General features: G+C 41.6%; 2 protein-coding genes across 4 annotated transcripts in view; both read left to right on the top strand.

The window, feature by feature from the left end:
- The first annotated feature begins 1,628 nt into the window (after positions 1-1,628).
- Positions 1,629-5,425, top strand: LOC123761657 (uncharacterized). Its single transcript, XM_045747732.2, has 3 exons — positions 1,629-2,384; positions 3,664-3,785; positions 3,943-5,425. Exons 2-3 carry the CDS (start codon positions 3,684-3,686, stop codon positions 4,585-4,587), a joined length of 747 nt encoding a protein of 248 aa, XP_045603688.1. The 5' UTR covers positions 1,629-2,384; positions 3,664-3,683; the 3' UTR covers positions 4,588-5,425.
- A 2,220-nt stretch (positions 5,426-7,645) lies between these two features.
- sev (receptor protein-tyrosine kinase sevenless) overlaps positions 7,646-26,973 on the top strand; it is a 114,619-nt gene continuing 95,291 nt past the window's right edge. The window contains exons 1-3 of one of the 3 annotated variants that reach the window (XM_045747734.2): positions 7,646-8,025; positions 19,320-19,367; positions 26,150-26,209. In XM_045747734.2, the coding sequence (XP_045603690.1) occupies positions 7,924-8,025; positions 19,320-19,367; positions 26,150-26,209 (210 nt within the window). In that variant the 5' untranslated portion in view covers positions 7,646-7,923. The remainder of the gene's footprint in view (positions 8,026-19,319; positions 19,368-26,149; positions 26,210-26,973) is intronic. The other 2 variants (XM_069330698.1, XM_045747735.2) reach the window with 2 other exon arrangements.

Genomic DNA, 26,973 nt, shown 5'->3' with positions numbered 1-26,973 from the left:
TCTTCACGGCCACTTCTAACATCGTTGTTCTCACGCTCTTATTTAACATTTCCATATGATATGACGCAGTGACTTGCTGCCCGTGTTTACTCTTTTCCTAGAAAATATTCTGTACTTATATGGACACATCTTTTCCTTCCTGACTTATCGGACTTGTCATGCACGCTATCTTCCTGTTTAGTTTTTGTAACTATGTACACCGTAGTACAAAGATTGACGTACTAAGCAATTAGATAGTAGAATTTGGTACTGTTCACTTTATAGTCCGAAAAAATGAAGTTAAAAAACTAGCTTAAATATTCCTAGGCCTAGTATAGCTCACATATGTACTGTATTAGGCCTCAGATATCGTGTAATAGTCCTAGGAAGGTTAGGTAGGAAATGTAGATGTTTATCTCTTAGAATGTTTGGTAATATGTTTATTGTTTGTGATGTATATATATATGTATGTATTAACACGATGTACTGAACGGGGTGAGAATAGCTTGAGCTACCTCATTCCTTTGTGTGTATTTTACCTCAATAAACTTATTTCAATTTCAATTTCAGGAAGGTTAGGTTAGGTTAGTTTAGTTTGTCTTTGCAACAAATTGAAAATCTTTTCCGGTTTGTCCAAATTCAAAAGTACCGATTTCAACTTTCTAATTGTGTTGTAGGTCGGTATATGTATTGTGGTCCTCATCCTTGCTATGAGTACTACCACAACAAGAGGATGGGCTGCGTCATTCATATGCAACACTTTCTTCTTAACAAATTTTTGAAAGTTTATCCTCACCATACTTCAGTTTTTTGTTCTCACCTAGTTGTACTCACCTACTTGTGCTTGCGGGGGTTGAGCTCTGGCTCTTTAGTCCCGCCTCTCAACTGTCAATCAACAGTGTGCGTACTCACCTAATTGTGCTTGCGGGGGTCGAACTAGAGCCTACTGGGCTCTATCATATCTACATTTGAAACTGTGTATGGAGTCAGCCTCCACCACATCACTGCCTAAGGCATTCCATCTGTTAACTACTCTGACACTGAAAAGTTCTTTCTAACGTCCCTGTGGCTCATTTGGGTACTTAGTTTCCACCTGTGTCCCCTTGTTCGTGTTCCGTTTTGGAACGGAACGTTCCGTTTCATGACGTTTTGAAACCTTGGGTGCACAGTAAACTACCGCTCACAGGATGAGTATGGGGTGCACAATGAACTACCGCTCACAGGATGAGTATGGAGGTACACAATAAACTACTGCTCACAGGATGAGTATGGGGAGTGGCTATTTATAAACTTCAAACTTGTAGGCTGTCTAAGTGACATTATTAGAGTGTATATATATATTAATGGACAACGAGAGATAACGGTACACACGGGATAAAGCTAAACAAGGGATAATGGTGCACTAGAAGTATATATAAATGCTAATGGTACACGAGAGACAGAGGTGCATGCGAGATAACGGTACACTAAATACAACGGTACACGAAGGATAACGGTACACGAAGTATAACGGTACACAAGACAACGGTGCAACAGGGATAAGGATATACAAAGCAACAGTTGTCGTGGGTCAGCATCCTGCCCCAGCTCTGGCGCCGCAACAAAGGGCAGGAAAAAACGTTTGTGTGTTTTTGTGATTCCATGAACAACTGTATAGTGACTAATTTAAACTAGATATTTATTACTATTATTATTTCTCACTAGAATAACTATGAATACATCATGTTTTTAAAATTTAAGATGCATAATACGAATTACAAGATACAACAGCGTATTAGCAGTATTAGAATGCGGCACATGCTTGTGTAGATAACACATGAAGCCTACTGACGGAAGGAAGCCGGGGCGCTGACAAGATTCGCAGGGAGTGGTGGTGTTCTTTTGACGGCTAGTTGCAGGGAGTGGTGCTTACTGGCCAGTCAGACGGTGACTGCTCCGGGAAAAGTGGTGGACTGGCACTGTGTCTGGCCAGTCAGACGGTGACTGCTCTGGGAGAAGTGGTGGACTAGCATTGTGTCTGGCCAGCCAGACGGTGACTGCTCTGGGAAAAGTGGTGGACTGGCACTGTGTCTGGACTGTGAGATGGTGACTGTTCCGGGAGACGTGGTGGACTGGCACTGTGTCTGGCCAGTCAGACGGTGACTGCTGCGGGAAAAGTGGTGGACTAGCATTGTGTCTGGACTGTCAGACGGTGACTACTCTGGGAAAAGTGGTGGACTGGCACTGTGTCTGGACAGTGAGATGGTGACTGTTCCGGGAGACGTGGTGAACTGGCACTTGGACTGGACAGTGAAATGGTGACTGCTTCAGAAGAAGCAGACTATGCAGTCACGGAAACATCGTTGTCACTCTTCCAGCGACTGTCTACAGTGACTCTTCCAGCGACTCTTCCGTGACATACGAAGGTAAACTCCTCCTATGTTATACACAGGTAAACTGCTATGTTGTGCACAGGTAAACTCCTCCTATGTTATGCGCAGGTAAACTCTTCCTATGTTATACACAGGTAAACTCCTATGTAATACACATGTAAACTCCTATGTTATACACATGTAAACTAGTATGTTATACACATGTAAACTCCTATGTTATACACAGGTAAACTCCTTATATGTTATATACAGGTAAACTCCTTATATGTTATATACAGGTAAACTCCTCCTATGTTATACACAGGTAAACTCCTTATATGTTATATACAGGTAAACTCCTATGTTATACACAGGTAAACTCCTCCTATGGTATGCACAGTAAACCTTCACACGACATACACAGGTAAACCTTTCCGTTTCATGCACAATGTAACAACCACAGATTTGCACAATAAACCAACTTTTAATTAACGAATAAATTTAGAAGATCAAATTGAACAATTCTTCAACAAGAAGAGATAACAGTGAACTACAGAGCATTTGGTGAAGGGGGAAACTAAGCTTAATCTAGACAGATAGTGTTTCCTAAGCTTTCATTGCAGTGAGATAGCATGATCTAAGTATGGTTGGAAGCTTCAGTTCTTCCCTCATGTTGATAATTCTTGTACATCTTGGGGCACCAAGAATTATCCTCATGGCCTCATTCTGTACTACTTCAAGTTTGTCCAACACAGAGGCGGGGAAATTAATTAAGTGCAGAGCATTATAATCAACGAGAGATCTAACAAACATCATATAGAATAATCTAGCATATTTAATATTGATACCAATATCCTTACCAGAAAGTGTTTTCAGTGGTTCAAATCTTTCTTTTAACCTACGGTGAAGATCGTTTACAATGTGAGTTGTTATCAATGTTGATAACTACTCCAAGGTATTTGTGCTCCCCACAGGACGTAATTTTAAAATTAAAAATAATTGAAAATAAATTATGGATCTTTTTTCCAAAACATAAAGTTAAGGGTCCTCTGGTAGGTTAGGAGGGCAGGAAATTCTCCTAAAGTTTCAAAGTGCCATGAAACCGTTAATTAAAAGTTTCCTTTTAATTATTATTATTATTATTATTATTAAATAATAATAATAATAATAATAATAATAATAATAATAATAATAATAATAATAATATTATTATTATTATTATTATTATTAGTTTAATAATCTAACCAATTCCAGTACATACCACAAGGAATAAATCTCCCTTCCCCTCAAAAAAAATGATAATGTAATTACAATAATTATAATCCTATTGCAGAAAACAGGAATAACAGTTCGATGGAGGAACACAGCGCAAATATGCTCTTTGTGGGTGTGTTATCGGCTCTTTTGGGCTGCATGTTGATGTTTCTGGCGATGAGACTGGCAGCTTGCCTTCGGGTGAGTCAAAGTTCAACCTTATACTGCTGCTTCAGAAATATTTTGCTGTCTGCGTGAAATTAAAATGCTAGTTATCTGTGAAGCTATAAGGTTACATTCATTCCTGATTTGTTTTTCCATGTATTTTGCTTTGTGTAATGAGGTGTGTTTTTTGCAGAGGTATAGACTGGTCATAGAACAACCGCCTGAGCAGCCCGAGCCCTCACAACTCCCGGTCCCTTCAAGAACTCGCTTGGTACAAGCTCCCATGCTCCCTCCAAGACGCGAGGCACCGTCTCAGCCCACAGTCTCTGATCATAGCATCCTCATAACCCAGCTTAATTTCTCCATCCAACAAAGAAACTACCTGCACGAGCAACCTACTGTCCATAGGAACCTTCACTCGAACCAGGCTACAAGAACAATCCACTCTGAACCACTGTCGACAAATGTTCCAAGTCCCACCATGGATCACTACAGACTGTACTCCACAGAGTCATTCAAGTCTGCTGACCAGCCGGGAGATTACCACTGGAGCCAAGACTGCGATGTCTTCCCTTCTCCTCTGTCCTCATCAAATTCGAATTCCGATTACGAAAACTTTCCCTTTATCCGGGAAGACAAGACGAACTTGCGGTCACCAAGGCGCATGGGTTCCTATGTGGAGCCTGAGGAAATTGCGGCACTCCACTTGGCGTTATTCAAAGCCGAAATTGAACAACGACGGAAAGATGAGATAAGAAAGGATAAGGACCGGCAAGCAGATGCAATCAGCAGAATGAAGCAAGAAGAACTGAAAAAGCAAAGGAGAAAGAGATTCTAACATAAAAAAAATCTATTTTGCCAAATAATGTATTCATACATTATTAATGTATTAATAATGTATGACGATCATGATTTAACATGATCGTCATCACATACTTCAATGAAATTAATATTAACAATGCCTTTTAACTACAAATCAAAATGCATGGAATAATGTGAAGACTGGAATTTTAGGACTCACGCTCCCATACGCTCCCATACGTCAGGCTGCGAGCAGCATACGTCAGGCTGCGAGCAGCCGCGTCTAACAGCCTGGTTGATCAGTCCAGCAACCAGGAGGCCTGGTCGACGACCGGGCCGCGGGGACACTGAGCCCCGGAAGCATCTCAAGGTAAGGTAACCCAGACGCACAAACGGGAATATAAGTTTGAGATTGTGGAGGGGACACTATGGAAGGCTGACACTGCGTGTCCAACACCACCAGGGCCTCGGCAGGATGTGGACTGACCCCAGGATGATCTTATGTATCTCTTATGTATTTCCGCATCTAACATAATTTAAATATAAAAAGAAATAATAATCGATACCCTCATCACGCCCCTCGTGGATTTGTTCAGATAATAATCGGGTTCTGTTGTATATAAATTAGTGAGCATTGTTATTTAAATACCGAGTTTGTTTAGGACTATGCAGTTCAGATATAGTTATAATTGGTTGAATATGTATTAAATATACTACAATTCTGTGTAGGCTACCTGTATACCTGTATTTGGAGTCATGTTATCTCTTAAGCATTATCTTCATGATGATTAATATCTCAGATTATTTGTATATATATATTCATCTGTTGACTTGTTGTATTCCTTGAGCTTATGTTAAATATACGGATGCTCTCAAACTTAATTAATGCTTCCTTGAAATTGCTTATGAACACTATAATAATGGGGTTTATCCTGCAAGCAAGTGCACGTGCACACAAACACTTTCCTACACAAGCACGCATAAACAAACACACACACACACACACGGTGTAAGGAATCATTCAGAACCTTGTACACAGCATATGTAAGACCAATCCTGGAGTATGCGGCCCCAGCATGGAGCCCGTACCTTGTCAAGCACAAGACGAAGCTGGAAAAAGTTCAGAGGTATGCCACTAGGCTAGTCCCAGAACTAAGAGGCATGAGTTACGAGGAAAGGCTGCGTGAAATACACCACACGACACTGGAAGATAGAAAAGTAAGGGGGAGATATGATCACTACCTACAAAATTCTCAGAGGAATTGACAGGGTAGTTAAGAATAAACTTTTCAACACGGGTGGTACGCGAACAAGGGGACACAGGTGGAGACTGAGTACCCAAATGAGTCACAGGGACGTTAGAAAGAACTTTTTCAGTGTCAGAGTAGTTAACAGGTGGAATGCATTAGACAGTGATGTGGTGGAGGCTGACTCCATACACAGTTTCAAATGTAAATATGATAGAGCCCAATAGGCTCAGGAATCTGTGCTTCAGTTGATTGACGGTTGAGAGGCGGGACCAAAGAGCCAGAGCTCAACCCCCGCAAGCACAACTAGGTGAGTACATAGGGGAGCCGTGGCTGAATGACAGCGATTGCGACTCGTAATCCCAGGGTCCGGGTTCCGGTTCGATCCCGGCTGCCGGCGGAAACGTACAGTTTCTTTCACCCCGATGCTCCTGTTATCTAGCAGTAAACAGGTACCTGGGAGTTAGACAGCTGCTACGGACTGATTCCTGGGGATGTGTGTGTGTGTTAGAGAGAAATAATGTATATGTAGTAGATATAATAGAGGAAAAATAGATTGGTTAGAGAGGCGGGATCCAAGAGCTAATAGCTCGAGTCTGCAGACACAAACAGTAAATACACAAACACAGGTGAAGGGAGCAGGAGGCCAGCCACAAGATACCAAATGAAAGATCCTTCTTCCGTCCATGAAACGAACAGAGAGAAGAATCTAGGTAGTTAAAATCACACCGAACCTGTTTCCTGAAGCCCACATTAAAATGATATCATCAGCGGCGTATGCGAGGCTGGCTAACAGTAAGGAATCATTTAGTACCTTGTATACCACATACATAAGACCAATTCTGGAGTATACGTTACGGGTTCACTATAACCCGTGCTACATGGACATTTCGTTCTGAGTAGCTAAATATAAAACAAGAACATGGAGTATACGGCTCCAGCGTGGGGTCCGTACCTAGTCAAGCACAAGACGAAATTGGAGAAGGTTCAAAAGTATGCTACCAGACCAGTTCCAGCGCTACGAGATATGAGTTACGAGGATAGGCTACATGAATTGAACCCCGTCGTTGGAAGACAGAAGAATTAGGGGAGACATGATTAATACATCGAAAACAATCAGGGGAATTTATAAGGTAGTTAAAGGCAGATTATATAACTCAGGTGGTACTCGCACAAGGGAACACCGGTGGAAACGGGTATCCAAATGAACCACAGACATAGAAACAATTTTGTCAGTGTCAGAATAGTTAAGAAATGGAATGTAAAAGGCAGCGATGAGGAGGCAGACTCCATATAGTCTCAAATGTAGATATGATAGAGCCCAATAGGCTCGTACACCAGTTTATTGATGGTTGAGAGGCGGGACCAAAGAACCAAAGCTCAACCCCATCATGCACAACCTGGTGAGTACACACATAAGCAATAGCGTGTTGGCCAGCTAGCTAATATACTTCAACCCAAAAGACAGTAGTGGACTGACGTAAACTGTATTACACTTCGAATTTTTCGATTTTTTTTTCTTGCATTGTATCTGTTATCATTTTATTAATTCTGCTAGAATTTACCTACTTAAAATTATCTGTTAGATTAAGGACCTGCCTGAAACGTTGCGCGTACTAGTGGCTTTACAAGATTGTAAATACTATGCCATGTATTCTCTCTAACCCAATGTACCTTCTTGTATATAAATAAATAAATAAATAAATAAATAAATAAATAAATAAATAAATAAATTGGGGCACTGCCCCTTGCCCTGCGCTGGAGGACCGTGTGAGTTAGTGTGTGGGAGAGTGTGAGCGCGAGGTCCGTGAGAGTGAGTGAGAGGGAGGCGGGTTGGTCCCTGGGCCGGTGGGATGAGGATGGAACTAATGGAAGCATTCAGTCACTTGTTAACCCTTGTTGCGGAAGCATCTGCATCACAGTCTTATTACCCCTATGTAACTCCATTTTGACCTGTGACTGAATGAAGAACTATCAATGTGGGCCGTAACACTGGTCGGTGTTGTCATGCTGTAGGCCTCGGCGGCGTCCACAATAGCCATATAAACTGGCGTCAGTTCGCCCGCGTGTTAATGACTTCTTAATTGTGAAAATGCGAATACTACATTTATAACTTAAGCTCGACTATGGCATACTGGAGTGTGGAGGTGGTGGTGGTGCTGGTGGTGGGCTGTGCTGTGTCCAGCTTGGCAGAGATCACCGTCAACTGTGATGCTGTTTGTAATCAGGTGAGGCAAATTGATCATAAGTGTCTTGATTAAAAGTATAACTAAGTGCGCCGCTTCCTCTCTTCCGAACTAAAATATTCACTTGTGACCCCCCTCCATACTTTGCATTCATTTATTAGTGATAAAGCTGATATTAGTGATATTTTTGGACAAATGTGAGGCTTTGCAAGAATCAATTAACACTTTTAAAGATTTTGGAGTTGATAGTGAGCATATATGTTAACAGCCCAGAGAGCTGGGAACACATATATATTTTTGTTAGAACTATAATTTATAACAGAAATATTGTTCAATAAGACATTTTGTTTAGATAAAGCATGATAATCCATGTCCCATCAAGTGAATACATATTTCAGGTCACAAGCATATACTTATTACGCTGTGAAATTCTTATGTGCACGAATGTTGTCATTTTAAAACCCTGTTTTAGGTTTAATATGTAAGAAGATCTAATTATTTTGAGTGTATTTGTTAGGTGAATGATGAATTTAACCCACCCGCATACACACTTATCTGCAAGATAATTCAATCTTAACGCACTAAATCATCTGCATAGGCTGTAACCTGTTGCTTCTACTTTCCAATTAATTCCGATCAGTCATAGAAATTCTCTGCCAAATACCGGCAAGGAAAGGTTCACCGGGGGTTGTTTAGGGCGGCCTGGGGTCGTTAAAGGTGGGTAGTTAGGCCCGTCGCCCGCCACCACGAGGACAGGAGAGCTTCTATACAGGTACGGACTCACCATAGCCCGTGTTACTTGGAACTTTTTGTTCCAAGTAGCGAATCTTCAACAACAAGAACTATACAGGTTGTGAAAGCCCGCTGATTACCGCCTCTGGCTCTACGGCAACTCATATCATCAAATGTTCCTCTATGATTAGTGGTTTTACCTGGATTAATTATTATTTACGCCCTCGTTGCCTCTCGTAGTTCACACCTAAACTTAATATAGTAAAACGAAAATTGATTGCTCGAATTAAGTTCAGTTAATTAATATTTCATTTCCACAGCAGCGTTAACAGTTAGCTACATTCAACGTTATTTATAGCGCCTTTGCATGTATGGCACCATACGCAGACTGTCCAAGTTAACAGCTCGCAATCTTGGAGTGGAGAGTGCGAAGACTCACAGTATGGACTACAGTAATTTCTTGGCAAACATTAAAAGCTGTTAAAGGTCAATAATACATATGAAGGATCCAGTTTGTATGCTGGCGCGTGTATACTTCACTAAATGAGTACTTCCTTGCGTCTGTCTCTTTTATTCCAAAGTTTTACCTTTGCCGATTCGTTTAATGTGTCCCATTTGAAACAGACCATCCCGTCTATCACCCTCCGTATCTTTTATGTTAGGATCATGTCTTCTCTGGTTCTTTCTCTTGTAGTGTTGAGCTTAAGCCTACCTTAATAGCCTTGGCTAGTTACTTTTTTGTATCAGTCCTGTTGTAAATCTTTGGACTTTCTCAGTTTTCTTTTCTTCGATTTGCACACTAGGCTTTGTGTGTTCGTCTAGGTGTGAATTATGTGCAGTGTCGATGGTTCTGACGTCTAGAATGACCGACGCCATTCTAGTTTGAATATGAATGGCGTCGTTTTATAGGAATAAAGTAGCCTACATAGACCTTGCGAATAATGTCAGTTTGTCTTTGGTTGTGTTAAGATCTAACATTCATCAGCACGTTCCTGGCACCAGTAAGATAAGGTGTCAACTGAGAATCTGTAGACGGGCAAACTTATATTCATAAGCATGATGTGACTCAAGATGGAACAGCATAGACTACTATGCTTTGAAAACCTAAGATGATAAATAAAAATATTCATACCCCATGTAAGTTTGAAAATAATAGACTCTAACAAAATTAAAATAACAATACATTTATAGTAAAATATAGCAGTTGAGAATCAGTTAACAATTTCTTCATGGGGCAGAAGATGAACCATTTCAATGTTTTTTTGCGATGCTAATTAAAACACCAATGTAGAGATAACTAACCTAAAATTCTAGCCCATATATGGAGACTATATTAAGATGTTGAAGTTCAAACTTAACTCGGTGAAAATGTATATACTAAACCCACAAGATGGCGACCGGAAGTTGTGCGAGTACACCTGCTCAAAAATGGGTAACTACTCGTACTATATCGGCCGTTTTCCCAACAATTCTACGGTCGGGTAGTGGAGTGAGTCGTAATACACATAATAGCGCGACTCGGTGGTTGTGATTTAATGGAATTCGTGCGCTGGTTAGCTCAACTTATACCTTACCTCACAGCGGCGCGTGTCCCAGTATCTGCCACGTGTCTGGTAGGTCGTGTGTCCACCGTATGCGGGTTAGGCAGCATGTGTCCTGGTGTTACCGTATGTGGGGTAGGCGGCATGTATCCTGGTATTTGCTGTGCCATGTAAAATATTTGTGGCTTGGTGTGCCATCTAGAGGCCTGAGGTAAAATGTATGTTTCTGTACGTGTTGGGGCCATGATTCAAGGTACTGCCACCTGTAAGACAGGCGGCATGTGCCAGCCACGTGTAGAGTGGGTGGCGCGTGTCTTAATGTCAGCCACATGTAGGATGGGTTGGGAGACACGTGTCCTAGTTTTAGCCACATGTGTGGGCAGCTCGGAAACGGCCTTCAACTCGTCACGTGTGGGTGGTCGCTGGGGGTGCAATTGTGGGGGTTCGTGGACGGAAGTACGTGCGTGTGCGTTTGCATTTAGCGTGCGTGTGTGCGTGCACATATATGCGTTTACATATAACGTATATGCTCTTGCGTGCGTGAATTGAACCACCGTTTTCTTGATTCTCCCTGAATAGATAAATTAAGGGTAAACAACCTTAAAACAGCTTAGGTGGTGGTGGAGTTGCTTGGAGTTTAATTTAAAGACGAGAGATCGTCCTCTGAACCCGTTCCCAACGGCTATAATCCCGCACAATGGAATCACATGGACGTGATATCTATGATAAAATATTGAGGTCATGCGATGGGATCGAACCCGCGTCCCTGGACTCCCCCAGGCACACGCACTACCAACTGGACCATGATGAGCTTTTTGCCAAGATGCAAAAATCATGTTTAGGACCGCGAGTTCAAAGATCGTGGGGGCTGGGGTGAGAGGAGAGGACAGAGGAAGTTTGGTGGTAGAGAAGGTGGGACGGTTAACGGGTTGACTCCTCTGTGTAGCACCTCTCCACTTCCGGACGCTGGTTACATTGTACGAGGAACAATTAGCAATGTTTCCCTCCCACCTCCCCAGCGCCCCCACTACTCATGGTCGTTCCTTGTCCTGTCTCCACCATTTTCACAGCTACCCCATCCTCTCGTCAATTCTCCACCTCATCTCTCTTCGCGACTATCCTCTTGAACCCCACTACTGCCTAAGTACCTTTACGACATTCTCAACTGCGTGTCAACTGTTCCCCATCCCCTCTCCGTGATACATAACCCCGTTGTCCCGCCAACGACATTTCGTGGCGAGAGGTTGAAGGACTGGACCCGTGGGACGAGTAGTGTGGAAGACACTTCCGTAGCCTCTTACTGACCAACACCCACACGTAAACTTGGGTGTGAAGCACGCTTGTCACTCTTTAAGTGGGACACGCTTCTCTCATATATACTCTTTATTTGTCGGCTTATATGACGCGCCTGATTTACAAGGTATTTTCGAGGAAATTTTGTTTAATATGTATCATCATTGTATGTGATATTCAATTAGTTTTGTAAGGGTAAACAGTTTAGAATTATTTGAAAACAAATAGCCTAAGCGAACTCAAAAAAATCTCAAAATAAATGTGATTGAGTGCATAATATAAAGACACTTTCTAGGCCTACACATTGTCAAACTTAGCTTTAGTTCCTAAATTCAGAAGTGTAAGTGTTAGCCCTCAAATTGTATGACGGTTGGTGTATAGCCAATCACAGAGGCGAGTAGGCCCATGACGTTATCCCAGAGAGCAGGCTCTGGCCGCTCTCAAGTAGTCCTTATATCAGACCTTAGACAAGGGTAGGACCTTGTGACCTCGGTGTACCGGATATATATTGACCAGACCACACACTAGAAATTGAAGGGACGACGACGTTTCGGTCCGTCCTGGACCATTCTCAAGTCGATTCTGGTCAACATACTTCAGCCACGTTATTGTGACTCATCGCCTGCAACCGGATATATACATTATTGCCTTTCTGAATAAAGCCCTTGAAGCAACGACAGTGTGTATCACTTCAACAACCAAGTAAACATGTTAAATATTTCTCATTTCTCAACAATCCCTTCTTACTCAACAAACGTCACCAATACGAACACAAATATCGGCTTCAGGCAACATATCACACTATTCTTCAAAACACCAGATAAGCTTAACATTTGAATTTAAGCTCTGCACAACTTTTTATGTACAATACTCTATACATCTTCAACATCTTAAATGAGTGCTAACGAGAACACTCATATGAATTCGAGGAAAGTATATTTCAAACAGGAACTAGCAGATCCATTATACCTGGATGGGGTTCTGGGAGTTCTACTCCCCAAGCCCTGCCCGGGCCCAGGCTTGAATTGTTTATCACTTCGAAATGTGTCAGACAACACATTTGTGGGCCAAGTAACAGTCAGTAGACTGACAGACGTTGTCACACCTCGAATACGACTTGGCTGCAGGTGATTGATTGACTGGTGAAGATTAAGCCACTACAAAAGGTGACACGGGCATGAGTAGCCCGAAGGTGGTACTGTAGACGTTTGGAGTGAATGTGCTCTTTGGTCGTGTCGTTTCAGGTGATTGATAAAGATTAAGTCACCCAAAAGATGGCACGGGCATGAATAGCCCGTAAGTGGTACAATTTTTTGTTCAGTAAATCTATTCAGTGTTTTGAGGCCGCATTTAATCGTCAGGCGGCTATCGCGGGGAAGGATACTGCTTAAGTATAGATATCTAGCAGTTCGGCTAATATGGGGATTCTGGGATCTAGGTTAGATGAAGTGTAGGGTGTGTGCACTAGGACATTCATTGAGTCATTACATCTTAGATTGTGCGAAGATTGAGCCATGTAGAGGCGGGTTTGGACTCGCACTGCATGAAATGGCAAACCATCCTATTACTAATGATAAAATATCTGAAATCCTTGCACTGTATCCAGATTTTGCTACAACTAGATAAATGACATATGTGAGACTAACGTATATACTGTATAAGCATTGTGTTGTGACGACTAATAATAATAAAACACAGCATTCTATGATACCTTACCTTGAGGTTACCTTGAGGTGCTTCGGGGGCCCGGTCGTCGACCAGGCCTCCTGGTTGCTGGACTGGTCAACCAGGCTGTTGGACGCGGCTGCTCGCAGCCTGACGTATGAGTCACAGCCTGGTTGATCAGGTATCCTTTGGAGGTGTTTATCCAGTTCTCTCTTGAACATTGTGAGGGGTCGGCCAGTTATGCCCCTTATGTGTAGTGGAAGCGTGTTGAACAGTCTCGGCCCTCTGATGTTGATAGAGTTCTAGTTTGAACATTAGTTTTTTAATTTCATTATTACTAATCTTTACATCTTTTCAATCAATTTTTGTGTCATCGTATAAATGCTTCTGTTTTAAGATGTTTATGTAGTTAGATATTTTAATGCATAAGTTCTTGGTTTGGCTAATGGGGAGATTGGAGTAAGAAGCAGGTGTATCTACCAGCTGTCGTTCCCCCAGACCTCACCTGCCCCTGCACACGTTCTTATACCTCGGGAGGTGGAGACTAATGTATCACCCTGTTGGCTCTCTCTAGCAGGGTTGAAAAAGAAATATATGGACCAGCTCTCTTGCCCCCCCCCTCTTTTCACACCTAACTCCATCCTACCATTCTTCCTCCCCCCACCCACAACCCCCCCCCACTCTCTCTCTCTCTCTCTCTCTCTCTCTCTCTCTCTCTCTCTCTCTCTCTCTCTCTCTCTCTCTCTCTTCTCTTTTCTCTCTCTCTTTTCTCTCTCTCTTTTCTCTCTTCTCTTTTCTCTCTCTTCTCTTTTCTCTCTCTTCTCTTTTCTCTCTCTCTCTCTTTTCTCTCTCTCTCTCTCTCTCTCTCTCTCTCTCTCTCTCTCTCTCTCTCTCTCTCTCTCTCTCTCTCTCTCTCTCTCTCTCTCTCTCTTTCTCTCTCTCTCTCTCTCTCTCTTTCTCTCTCTCTCTCTCTCTCACTTTTCCATTTTGTTGCTTTGGTGGTTGGTAGGCTAAACATGGCCCTTTAATGGAAGTTGTGTGGGCGTGGGTTGAACGGATTGTATGCATGAACGTTGACGTTAAGTGGGTTGGTAGGCGTGGCGCGGGTGTCTGTTAGTTCCCTGGGATGTGGGGAGTGGGTGTGATGGAGGACGTGGGGGACTTGTGAAGGTATATACTCTATAGTAGTACGCTATTTATGTACTTACGTTCTTATGCCAGTTGGATCGAACTTTAGCTCTTGGACTCTTGGATCTCTTATTGTAATAACTCCTAGGCTATATGTATCCTATCATATCTAGTTTTTAATTACGGGCTCACTATAGCCCGTGCTACATGGACATTTCGTTCTGAGTAACTAAATCTAAAACAACAACAACATCTAGCTTTTAAATAGTAAACTGAGTTGGCTTCTACTACATTTTCGTCTAGTTCGTTCTATTAAACATAACGGTCTTTTCCTAACGGAGAATTGTCTCACATTATGGAGGATATCTAACATGTGTTAGTCAGTTGTTGCTGTTCGTACGAGAGTGTAAGATGGTCAGGTGTTCGTACGAGGAAGGATGTGTGGTGGTCAGTTGTGTGTACGTGGGCGTGTGTGGGCGTGTGGTGGTTTGTTGTTCGCGTGAGGAAGAATAAGTGGGCGTGGAATGGGTGGTGGACGTGGGTGTCGCTCGGGTCTAAACTATTCACCTGTGCGTCATGAATGGTTATACTGTGTGAGTGTCCTTGTCCTGCCAGACCAAATATATGTTTACAATGCTGTATAGTACACACGCAAGGAATAAATGTAATAAATGTATTACCTACCTAGGACATACATAAAAACACATTTTGCATGCTCATTTGTGACTATATGCACATACACAAGAAACAGAAATTCCTAAAGCAGCATATGTACTAAAACTGGCAAAAACCTTTAACCAATCCAGCTGGCTGGCATTTAACAGTATTTAGGTCTCTAACGCCTGCCACCCACCTAACTTTCCGCCCACACAATATCCTATGCTTTCCGCCCACCTTCCCTCCCGTCCAGTCATACCCATGTTGGATATCTCCATGGGAACGCACCTGCCACTAAGGTCCCCGCCGGAAGTGGCAACCTGGCAATCTCACCATCGATACGAGGCTATACTTTGAGACATTAACGTTAGAAGAGAGAGAGAGAGAGAGAGAGAGAGAGAGAGAGAGAGAGAGAGAGAGAGAGAGAGAGAGAGAGAGAGAGAGAGAGAGAGAGAGAGAGAGAGAGAGAGAGAGAAGGGGGGGGAGTGATTGATTTAGAAATCGAGGATGTCATCCGATTACTATTCAGTTTTATGTTAATAACCTTCGAGCGCTTAGGCTAAAAACTATTCGAGCTCCTGTAAAGTGATTAAGTGATTATTTTGCTGTCTCAATTTTATAGCTTTTACAGTTTAATGGAATTTTAAAACTTGCAGTCAACTATTTGGGATAAATTACAAATGTATGAAGCTTTGTGAAAAATGGCAGGACAAGGGAATCAAAGGATCAACCACCTTCCGTCCACTCTCCCACCTTCCGGCTGACAGTGGATCTTGGCTGTGACAAACACTCCTAGCCTCACCTTCCTTTGAACTATATCCCATGTCATTATAAATATATAAATATATATATATATATATATATATATATATATATATATATATATATATATATATATATATATATATATATATATTTTGGGGGGTTTGCTGTTAGCAAATATTAAAAATATTTAATATTTTGCTTATTAACTACCCATATTAATATTTAATATTAATATGGGTAGCTAACAAGGAGCAACCGAAATATGTTGGTGCTTTCCATTTACCTGAAGGAGAAATTATCTGAGCCCATTTAACAGACAAATAAACTTTTTGAAAAAGTTTGTAATGATTTCGGTCAAGTTGCTATTGATATCAAACATCGATATAGAAGCGTAAATAATCAATTAAACAGCAAGTAAACTAACTCCAGCATCACTACTCGCCGAGAACACAGGGTAAAAATGAGCATCGGACCTCACCTCAGATGACTTCCGGAGATCTGACCGGATAGACTGCTGGAAACAAAAGGTGGGCGGGAGGGCGGGCCGCGGGAATACTGCATGAATGGTCGTGGGAACCTCCTTTTTTTGGGCCGGAAAAGGGAGGGTAGTGGGGCTGGGGGTCAAATAGCGGATGTACCTCGGGAGGTAAAGGAAGGGGTGGGTGGTTGGGGGAGGAGGATGCTTTCGAGTATCTGTTACCTCTCGTGCGTGGCGATGGAAGGGTAATTAAGGGTGGTAAAGCTGTTTCAGAGGATTGTTCTGGAATGGATAGTAATTATATACAAATGTTGAAAAATGTGTATGATTGTATAGGCTACTTATGCACACCCATAGTTGATTAGTAGTTAGAAGCCGACGACCAGGAGCCGGAAATCGTTAGCAGCAGACACATGCAGGTTAACTTATGAATTTGGGTGAGTACACTCACCCAAGTAGTGTACTAAGTGGAGCACTGCCTCGTATAAGTACCACATAGCCTCAGCCTTCCATGAACATCCGGGACAGGGCAGGTGTAAGCCAATACCAACTTTGAACACACCCTCGAGAATTTAACAACAGAGGGTTATTTCCTAGGAATTTAAACATAATCTAGTATGGCTGTGGTTGGCATATTCAATATAATACTTTAGCACGTTACTTATTTTTTATGTAGACTAGTAAGTCAAAATTCAAATTCAAACTTAAAAATTGTACATTTCTAGTTGAGTTTACACAAAATTACAAAATATTATTTATCTAACAGAAAATCCTAATAGCACAACACGTGATCATTATAATTATATACTAAGTAATCTAGATTTAGATGTAGAACTTATGGTGTACAGGTATTTGTCAGTGATTCGCAAAAAAATTACTACAGTTCTGAGTGGTTTTAGTCATACAAAACCTGGTTTTGCAGGCTAATTTAAATTATGGTCTTAGATTTTGTCCTCAAAATATTCTAAAAATTCTACGTTATATTGTATAATATTCTGTATAGTGTTAGGCTTCACTTCTGTATAGTGTTAGGCTTCTTAGGCTACAAAAATGGGGCAATTTAAACTACGTTGCTGTATCAAATATGGAATATTTTTACTAATATTGAAATAGTCAAATTTCAAAATCAAATCAAATGGTTATAATATTTATTATGTATCTTCTTGAGGTTATCTTGAGATGATTTCGGGGCTTTAGTGTCCCCGCGGCCCCGGTCCTCGACCAGGCCTCCACCCTCAGGAAGCAGCCCGTGATAGCTGACTAACACCCAGGTACCTATTTTATTGCTAGGTAACAGGGGCATAGGGTGAAAGAAACTCTGCCCATTGTTTCTCTCCGGCGCCCGGGATCGAACCCGGGACTACAGAATCATAAGTCCAGCGTGCTGTCCGCTCGGCCGACCGGCTCCCTACTTTATTAATATGTATGAAACATATTAATAAATTATTCTAAAGTAATCTCATTACCATGGTTTAATTACCGTTTTATAAACAAGATTAATAAAACGAGGAAATTCTTAACAATCTAGCCGATTATCATATATGAACCGTTGTATATTGAAAACAAATATATACATAATAAAGTACCATAAAAAATACATAAACCTGAGTTCTTAAATACAAATCCGTATTTCACTTCATTGTACTGATAAGTAGCATATAAATAAATATATAAATATATATGCTCACGTATCTATCCTCATCTTTAAAACCAATGACGCCAGTTTCTGAGAAATCTAACGTACGAATGATTGACGGATTTTTTTATCGGATTGTATTACGTATGCTCAGCTTAAGACGGATGATTTCGTAATTGTGGGTGTATTTTGACGATTTATCAGTTCCAAGCGACATTTCGTAGAAGTTTATGCGCGGTGATCCTGTCTGCCAGCGACCTGTCACGAAGTCGCGCCATTGAAATGTTGGTAATATTGATTACCCGCGTTTTTTCTGTTTGTTGTTTAGTTAGTGCATCTATGCTTGGAAATTCAGTCTTCATAGCAACTGTAGAGGTCACCACACCCCATCGCAACCACAGAGCGGCATCCCAGCAACTGCAGAGCTGCACCTCCTGCACCTGTAGAGCTGCACACATTACCGCAAATGTCAGCGTCACCCCCAGCAACTGTAGAGCGGCATCCCCGCAGCCGTAGAGCTTTATCTCTAGCAACTGTAGAGCGGCATCCCCGCAACTGTAGAGCTTTATCCCTAGCAACTGTAGAGCGGCACCCCCGCAATTGTAGAGCTTTATCTCTAGCAACTGTAGAGCGGCACCCCCGCAACTGTAGAGCTTTATCTCTAGCAACTGTAGAGCGGCACCCCCGCAACTGTAGAGCTTTATCCCTAGCAACTGTAGAGCGGCACCCCCGCAACTGTAGAGCTTTATCTCTAGCAACTGTAGAGCGGCACCCCCAGCAACAATTCCCACACCAAGTATACCCCGCACTAATTGTATCACTGCAGGTGTGAATTAACCACATTAGTTATAACTTTGAAATGGTACGAAACTGCGTGCGTGCTTATCCAAGAGAGCTTTTTACCTGTTGATATTACAACAGCCTGCGCACTCAAACACACACACACACACTCACACACACTCACACTCACACTCACACTCACACTCACACTCACACTCACACTCACACTCACACTCACACTCACACTCTCACTCTCACTCTCACTCTCACTCTCACTCTCTCTCTCTCTCTCTCTCTCTCTCTCTCTCTCTCTCTCTCTCTCTCTCTCTCTCTCTCTCTCTCTCTCTCTCTCTCTCTCTCTCTCTCTCTCTCTCTCTCTCTCTCTCTCTCTCTCTCTCAAACTTCTATCAAATCACACATATGAAAATTCTATCAAAGAACACATAATTTATACACACACACTCAGACAATCATCGGAGACATTCTGACCAGTAAAACTAAAATAATTGACAGACGCAACGACGATAGAAAATAGATTGATTGTTTGGCTTGTTTCAATTAGTTTTAGTGCATAATTGGTGTTAACATATTAATATTACAATATATTATGTGTTATTAAATGACCTCATTACTCAATGTTTTAAATCTTCCTCACATAAAGGAGAGCTGCTGCGCACGGGCCAGGCGTCATCGTGACCACAGTGTGAGGGTAGGCACCTGTGTGTGTAAATATTCATGTGGATTTGTGTGTAGGCGCCATGTGCGTGTGTTGACGTGTGTGTGTGTGTAGGCGCTGGGCTTATGTGTGTTCTGTGTGGAGAGGAGTTACTTAAGTGTGACGTGCATGGCTTCATTTTTTTGGCCTTTTTGATCTTTTCCCACCAATATTTGTTAGCTGTCAGTTGTTAGTCACATTGTTTTGTCCATCATTGTATTATGTATTTTGAGCTGCTTCTTGTACAATTCTGGATGATTATGATGTTCAGTAATTCGATATTGTGTTTTCCAGTAGTTTTGTTATTCACCTTTCTGGCTGCTTTAATTTGCAAGCCTATTTTCTCTAATCCGTTTCGTGTATTTCCTGTTTTTTTTGTATATTTTATAAGCTGTAAATACAACTAGAAGATTAAATGACAGTAGGCCTAACACATGTGGGCATGACGTGTCTAGAAATTACGTTCTCACCATCTCACAAACACAAATTTGTGCAGTTTGTACAGTACCATAAGCATACCAACCTTCACTCACCCTATTTAATTTTGTAAAGAGTTATTCGTTGCTTTTATTTTTACTGTGCCACTTGTGTCAATAGCATACAGGTATGGTGCATGTGTATATAAGTTATATCCAGGTTACTTTTAGTCTTTAGGGTCCAAGAGCTAATACGCGATCCTGCAGACACAAATAGGTGAGTACACGCACAGATAGATCCCAAAAATAGCTAAAGCTTAAACTTTCACAGACCCGTAAACCTCCAAATTATTCAATAGTACGTGGACCAAGGTTAGATTATATTCCGTGCCTTAATATTACAGTCTAGTGATCGATAGTTCAGGAGATGCTAATTTGTACCAAGCTAAGTATCAGAAGGAAAGTTTTGAAAATTAATACTATTACATTACAAATACAAATACAAATATTTATTCAGGTAAAGTACATATATACAAGGTGAGATACAAAAGTTGATGGATTTATAGACAGAGCTAGTACATACAATGCCTAAAGCCACTATTACGCAAAGCGTTTCGGGCAGACCAAGTTACATTGGTAGACCAAGTTCTTTAGTAAGAAATGTCATCCAGTACATTAGTATTACTTAATTTGACGTGAGATCCATAGTGTTATAGGACTAGGAATAAAAAAAACTACAAGCAGATGTCCATCCAGAAGAACTCAATTGCACAAACACGCCTTGTGAAGGGCAGTTAGAAAATACGTAGCATGGTAAATCAAGGGCTGACGTTATGCAGCAGCCACGTGTTGCAATCTGCGACCTTCTCCAGCTCTGACCCGCTGTGGTGAGTCCATGACCCAAGCACTCGGGCTGGACGGTAGAGCGACGGTCTCGCTTTATGCTGGTCGGCGTTCAATAGGTTGGTGATTGCGGAGCCCAGGAACTGATACTCTTCCAGCAAGCATATTTAGGTAAGAGTACCCACACGCGCAGACTAGTTTCACTGCCCCCAACTTTATCTTGCCTTGATTTCAGGGTTCAAGGTCCCCGCGGCCCGGTCTCTGATCAGGTCTCATAGTTGAAGGTCTAGTCAACCAGCAGTTGGACGCGGCTGTTCGCAACCTGACGTATGAATCACAGCCTGGTTAATCAGGCATCACACACATAATTAAAACAAGATACAAATTAATAATTAGTGTCTTGCATGGGTGTCTAACTTGGAAATTACTAATCCAAGAATAACACATCCGAAATCAATATTTAACATAAAGTATTGAATATCATGCTTCTTGCATTTAATTAGAATTGCTCTAAGCTGTTAAGCAAAGAAATTACATTATCGTTAAAAACATCGGAGTAAGCTAGGCTTTTGGCGAGTCGTTTATTAGTGTAAACAATCCATCACGCGAAATTCAAACTGAAACAATCATCCATGAAACTTTCTGAGGATTGCATTATAAGCATTGTGTCCCCAAAACCTCTTGTGTTTTGGGGACTTAAAATTCGCGGAAGGATAAAGCTGACAGAGACCCGTAAATTGGAAGGGCGGTGGCACTTTTGAATGCACTGGCCCGTGTGTGAGTTTGACCGGCATGCACGTGGAGGATCAACGTCCCGAACAGTGTGAGCTGGATACAAAGTTCTTTAAAACGTTATGACCTTTGTCTACTCTAAATTACATAAGCCTAACCCTGTTTTTTTTAATGGTGAGGCCAGGATAAAAAAAAATTATATCAACTATGGAAAAAAAGACAGCTGTTTTAATATATGTATAAAATGAGTGCCAAGGAAAATTAAAAAAATATAATTACCAATATGAAACGATATCTTTGAAATTAAAACGAGACTTGTAACACTTTTCTTTTTAATTGAGACTTTTAAAACAATCTATTTCTTTTCCTGACAGTCGATTTGTTAGGAAATATATAATGTGTTGTTGCTCTAAACTTTCAATCCATGGGTGTGAGATTTTATAAAATATTAACTTGCAACACGTGAAGAAAATGCATTCTAAATTTGCCAGCTCTTAGTCATACAAGCGGAAGTGATGCTGTGTAACGCAGCCGTCAACCCATTTGACACAGAAATTCATATATCCATGACTAACCTAAGCTGATTGCTTACCAGCTCTGAATTGAAATGTAAAAAAGAACATCTCACACGACTATGTTTTGTGTACTTCAGTATCAACACTGAGGTAAATATTTGTACAATAATAATTCGCATGCAGTGTGTAGAGACACGCAGCTTAGTGTCAATAGAAGATCGGGGCGTGTGTTGAAGCTTAGTGGTATGGATCTTGGGAGGTAATGCAGCTCCCCTCGGCCCTTAGCTTCACCAGCTCTAGTTGTCAGGCAGCAGCTTAATCCTCTACTCTTTACTCACTTAAAAGCAAGCCGCAACGGCTCCACCCACTGATTAATCCCGTCCCCGGAAGAGAACACCCTCCATGATACCCCCCCACCCCGCGTAGAGAACACACCCCAGATACCCCTCCCCCCACCTAGGTAGAGAACACCTCCCAGATATCCTTCCCCCTCCTAGGTAAAGAAGACACTAAATCTTTCTTAGTTGCATACGATTGAAGTGTGTTCAATCCTAATTTAACAACAACAACGATGACATCAGAAAAATGGAGTCGTGTGTTACGATTTGATAATGGTCCAGGATAGACCGAAACGTTGTCGTTTCTGCATTTTCTGTTGTGTGGTTTGGTCATTATATCTTTAGCCATGTTATTGTGACTCATTGTTTGCAACAACAACAACAACCTTTCTTAGTTAAAAATATAAAATCAAGGGCATCCACTGAGGGCTTTGGTCCAATGCAAGCCACCTCCACTCCCTCGTAGGCTTTCTTTCCAATAAGTTTGTTTCAATTATATGTCATTATGTAACTTGTTCCACAGATATGTAACCCCCTATCGGTGTTTCAGTGTTCTCTAAAATACTTTTAGACCCTCCCCAGAAAAAAGACAATTACTTGATCAAATAATTGGATTCCGATAGATTGGCAGGGTTTTTATGCGCGATATTGATATTGCATGCTACAATTACATCACACGGTGGAGGTTTCTTTACAAATTGAAATTAAAGACGTGGGGCTGACAGGTAAATTAGGGGTCCGATAGAAACGATAACAAGGTCAAAGTTGCAAAGTCAGTTTTGTTTTTTCCTAATAATGAAATATGACGGTATAATTCTTCATTAAAGTGATGAAGTCTTACCTGTTTTTGCTCTTTGGTTCGCAGTCTTATACATGAAGAACACAATTAAGCGATTTCTCTCTTGTGCAGAAAAGGTCCGGGAAGATGTAAGTTCTGTCCATTCACTGATCACTGGTTAGAGAGGGTTAAGGAGTGGAGTGTGTGGCCCCTCCTATAGCACTGCTCACTCAAGACTGAACAGTTACCTCATAAGCTGACCCCGTCAGTCTAACCTCACATGTTGAAACCTGCTTGCCTCTCCGAGGCGCCATGCTGGAGCTGTCTGTAGCGTGCGTGTCGTGTTTAAACCAGTACTCAGGCACCCTCGACGTAATCATTTCAAAACCACTGACGCAAAATAATATTATATAACATATCACCTAATTCGTGTTTCGGGTGTAACATCGCTTTAGAGGTTACACAACCGTGTACAATGTATACTCGCCAAATGTTTCTCTATTTACGTTTTTCGTGTCGTAATATGGATGGAAAGATGTTATGGTTTATAACAAGGATAACGCAAGATGTGTTAACGATATTTCATTACCTCTTTGATGGGCAATTGTAAATATAAGAAGGTGTCTACTCGTTGGACCCGAAGCGGAAGTTCATGGGCAGAGTTCGCCAAAGCCTCGTGGTAGGTTCAATTTTTATTTTGGTCAGTGATGACAGTTTTTGCCACGGCTTCTCTCTAGATATTTTTACAGGTAGCTGTGCTATGTTAGGGGTTAGGCCTGGTGCCAGGTACTGGAACCAGTTAGATCATTCACTGACATAAGTATATCTGCGTTATGTGTCGAGTTGCCTCCATTGTTTGACGTAACCCATGTAGTTTGCTCATTATTGAAAAACAAAATATTAAATTGATTTTTACAAAGAACTATTTCGTCGCAATGTTTTACGAGCATTTATGACAATTTTTTGTCCTGATATCGTAATTTTGCATCCTTCTCTGTTCATCTTTTCCCCTATTTACTGGGTGCAGTTGAGACCGGAAGCAATGTGGCGTTATTAACACGCGTCAGGACATCATCTCTACATCCCGCGCCTCCACAACAGCTGACACGTGTCAACAATGTGTCAGTTACCTTGATTTTTCCCAAGTTTCTAGAGAGCATGCAGATTACACAGAAACCAAAATACATTAAAGTCCTGAAGGATTTTTTGTCTTTATTGTCGCAAAACAGCAATAGCAAGACTTGCTGTGTGGTTTATTATGATTTTACTTGCTTGAGCTGTTGGGCATGCTTTTTAATGCAATGCCATGTGCTACTTTTGTGTTTAGTTATGTGACATTGCCCGTTAGTAACACATGGTTTGGGATTCTAAATGGATGATAGGAGTCACTGACATGCCAAACAAGCGCCGATGATGATAACACAGATTAATATTAACTTGGCGTGTCTTTGTTTAGCCTCAAGTAATTTATGCGTTAAAGAAGCGCGTATTTGGCAAAATTCCCCTCACTAGTTGGGGTAAGGCGGGAAAGTTAATCCCTCAAGCTGAGAAATGACTCTGCGATTGTATTCACATTAAAATGAATTTTAGTCTACAGTCTATCTTGATCCCACGAACTGTAATGCACCCTGTATATATTACAGTGAACACAAGGCCCGCTTATAAGTACAGAAAATATGACGGGTATGATAACTGCGTCAAGATCGTGCTCGCCATTGGGTGGGAAGCCATTACCATATTTTTGTGAGGGCTTAATTGGCCAGCACCATTCACAACCAGCGGTAACTATTTCATAGTTCATCACGGATAAATGGTGTTTTGAAAGAGTCCTAACCGAGAAAGTATAAATAGCACACACACATATCTCTTGAAAAAGTGTGGAGGCCTTTATTATTTTTTTGTGAATAGGAAAGGTTGACTCGTACGTCTGGAATGGTGGGGGTTGATGCCAGTAGCATTTAGCACGCATGGCGTGTGGGCGGCTGTCACCTCGTTGTTGGTTGGTCACGCGGGTCTCTCATCTTCCACACATCGAACACTTTATGTAGGGCATACGTAAATCTGTGTATCTATGTATTTACATATGTAGGTTAGCTTAGTATTTTAAAAGCACCGATTCACCTTCTTTGGTTGATTGTTCAATAAACTCTTGAACTATATGTTTAACACATCTCTAACCCTGTCCATGGAGGACAGAAGAAAATGTATATATGCTGGTTAGCATTGTAAATGTGTGGCCACGTGTGTGGTAGAAAAAAAAATCTTCCTCACACCCCGGTGTGAGGAAGAGGTCGGGAGCCGGTCGGCCGAGCGGACAGCACACTGGACTTGTGATCCTGTGGTCCCGGGTACGATCCCAGGCGCCGGCGAGAAACACTGGGCAAAGTTTCTTTCACCCTATGCCCCTGTTACCTAGCAGTGAAATAGGTACCTGGGTGTTAGTCAGCTGTCACGGGATGCTTCCTGGGGGTGGAGGCCTGGTCGAGGACCGGGCCGCGGGGACACTAAAGCCCCGAAATCATCTCAAGATAATCTCAAGAAACCCCATTGATCACCCTGCCTTCTCAACCTCCTTTTCTTATCAATTTTGCATATAATTTTCAATATTTGTTTTATAATATTCATCATGACAGGAAGAACGTATCTATACAATTAATCCATAGTAAGAAATATGTATGAGATAATTATATCACATAAAGACAGCAAGACTGGTTAATTGTGAGTACGGGGTGTTGGCTGGTCTTATTCTCACAATACAGGAAGGTCACCAGAATGACTAGGCTTCCGCTGTAGCTCGCTAGAGAAGTGTGGTGCGGTAACTTGTGCTCCCTTTACTTCTTAGCATCAATGTAGTTTTTTCGCCTGCATTTAAATTATAGAATAACACAGTGAGCTTAGTTCCCGATATAGTAGTACTGCCACTACGGCCCTTTTTATAGATTATTGCATTTAGACACGCATTCAGGATGTTCATAATGTTTACCATATGCTCATGTTAATAATTTACTAGCGTTAATGATGTTTATAATCAAGAAAGATAATCGCAAACTTGATCAAACAAATATGTATCGAAAACAAGGAGTACTGTGTGGTATTGAAGTAGTTTGTAAGTTGTACAGCAATTTTTCTAATTATATATTAATGTTAATTGCAGGTGGAGTCCATGCATGGAGAAGAGGAGAACGAATGTAATGTCGTCTGCAGAAATGAACAGGTGAGAATAACCTCATTGTGGTTATAGTATATATCATCTTGAGGTTTTTTTGTATAACTGCCTAATTTTTGTGCAAAAAATGCAATCGTTTCCTTGGCAGGTATTTCTAGCATGGCCTGACAGGTGAGTACAGCCAGCATTGTTATTTGAGTTTTACCTTAAGGTGTGGGTGTTCCCAACTTTACCTAGGATTTGGCCGTCTCCACATACACACACACACACAGCCACAGGGGGCCTGGTATCCTGGTGGATAGCGCGCAGGACTCGTAATTCTGTGGCGCGGGTTCGATTCCCACACCAGGCAGAAACAAATGGGCAAAGTTTCTTTCACCCTGAATGCCCCTGTTACCTAGCATTAATTAGGTACCTGGGAGTTAGTCAGCTGTCACGGGCTGCTTCCTGGGGTGTGTATGTGTGTCTGTGGTGTGGAGAAAAAAAAAGTAGTTAGTAAACAGTTGATTGACAGTTGAAAGGCGAGCCGAAAGAGCAAAGCTCAACCCCCGCAAACACAACTAGGTGAATACACACACACACACACACATATATATGTTTGTTTCACATATAGGCCACGAGGTATTGGGTGTGGGCGTGTGTGAGGAATGCGCCGTAAGTGTGAGGTGTTAGTCGGGGCAGCTGTTGGTGCCGGGAACAGGTGCAAGGTCTTCCAAGTATCCTACTAATCCAGAAAATAATGAGCGAAGATTTGCCAGCAGCTGATGGTTTAAAGGAATCATCATGGGAGACATTGATGATTCTTGAAGAAG

This window comes from Procambarus clarkii, chromosome 24 (assembly GCF_040958095.1).
Source record: "Procambarus clarkii isolate CNS0578487 chromosome 24, FALCON_Pclarkii_2.0, whole genome shotgun sequence".
Classification (NCBI taxonomy): domain Eukaryota; kingdom Metazoa; phylum Arthropoda; class Malacostraca; order Decapoda; family Cambaridae; genus Procambarus; species Procambarus clarkii.
This window is presented reverse-complemented; position numbering and strand designations above follow the sequence as displayed.

Excerpts from the sequence above, each read along its gene's own strand:
- LOC123761657 (XM_045747732.2), top strand. The coding sequence starts at position 3,684 with ATGGAGGAACACAGCGCAAATATGCTCTTTGTGGGTGTGTTATCGGCT. Across the intron at positions 3,786-3,942 it reads GACTGGCAGCTTGCCTTCGG|AGGTATAGACTGGTCATAGA; the intron begins GTGAGTCAAAGT and ends TGTTTTTTGCAG.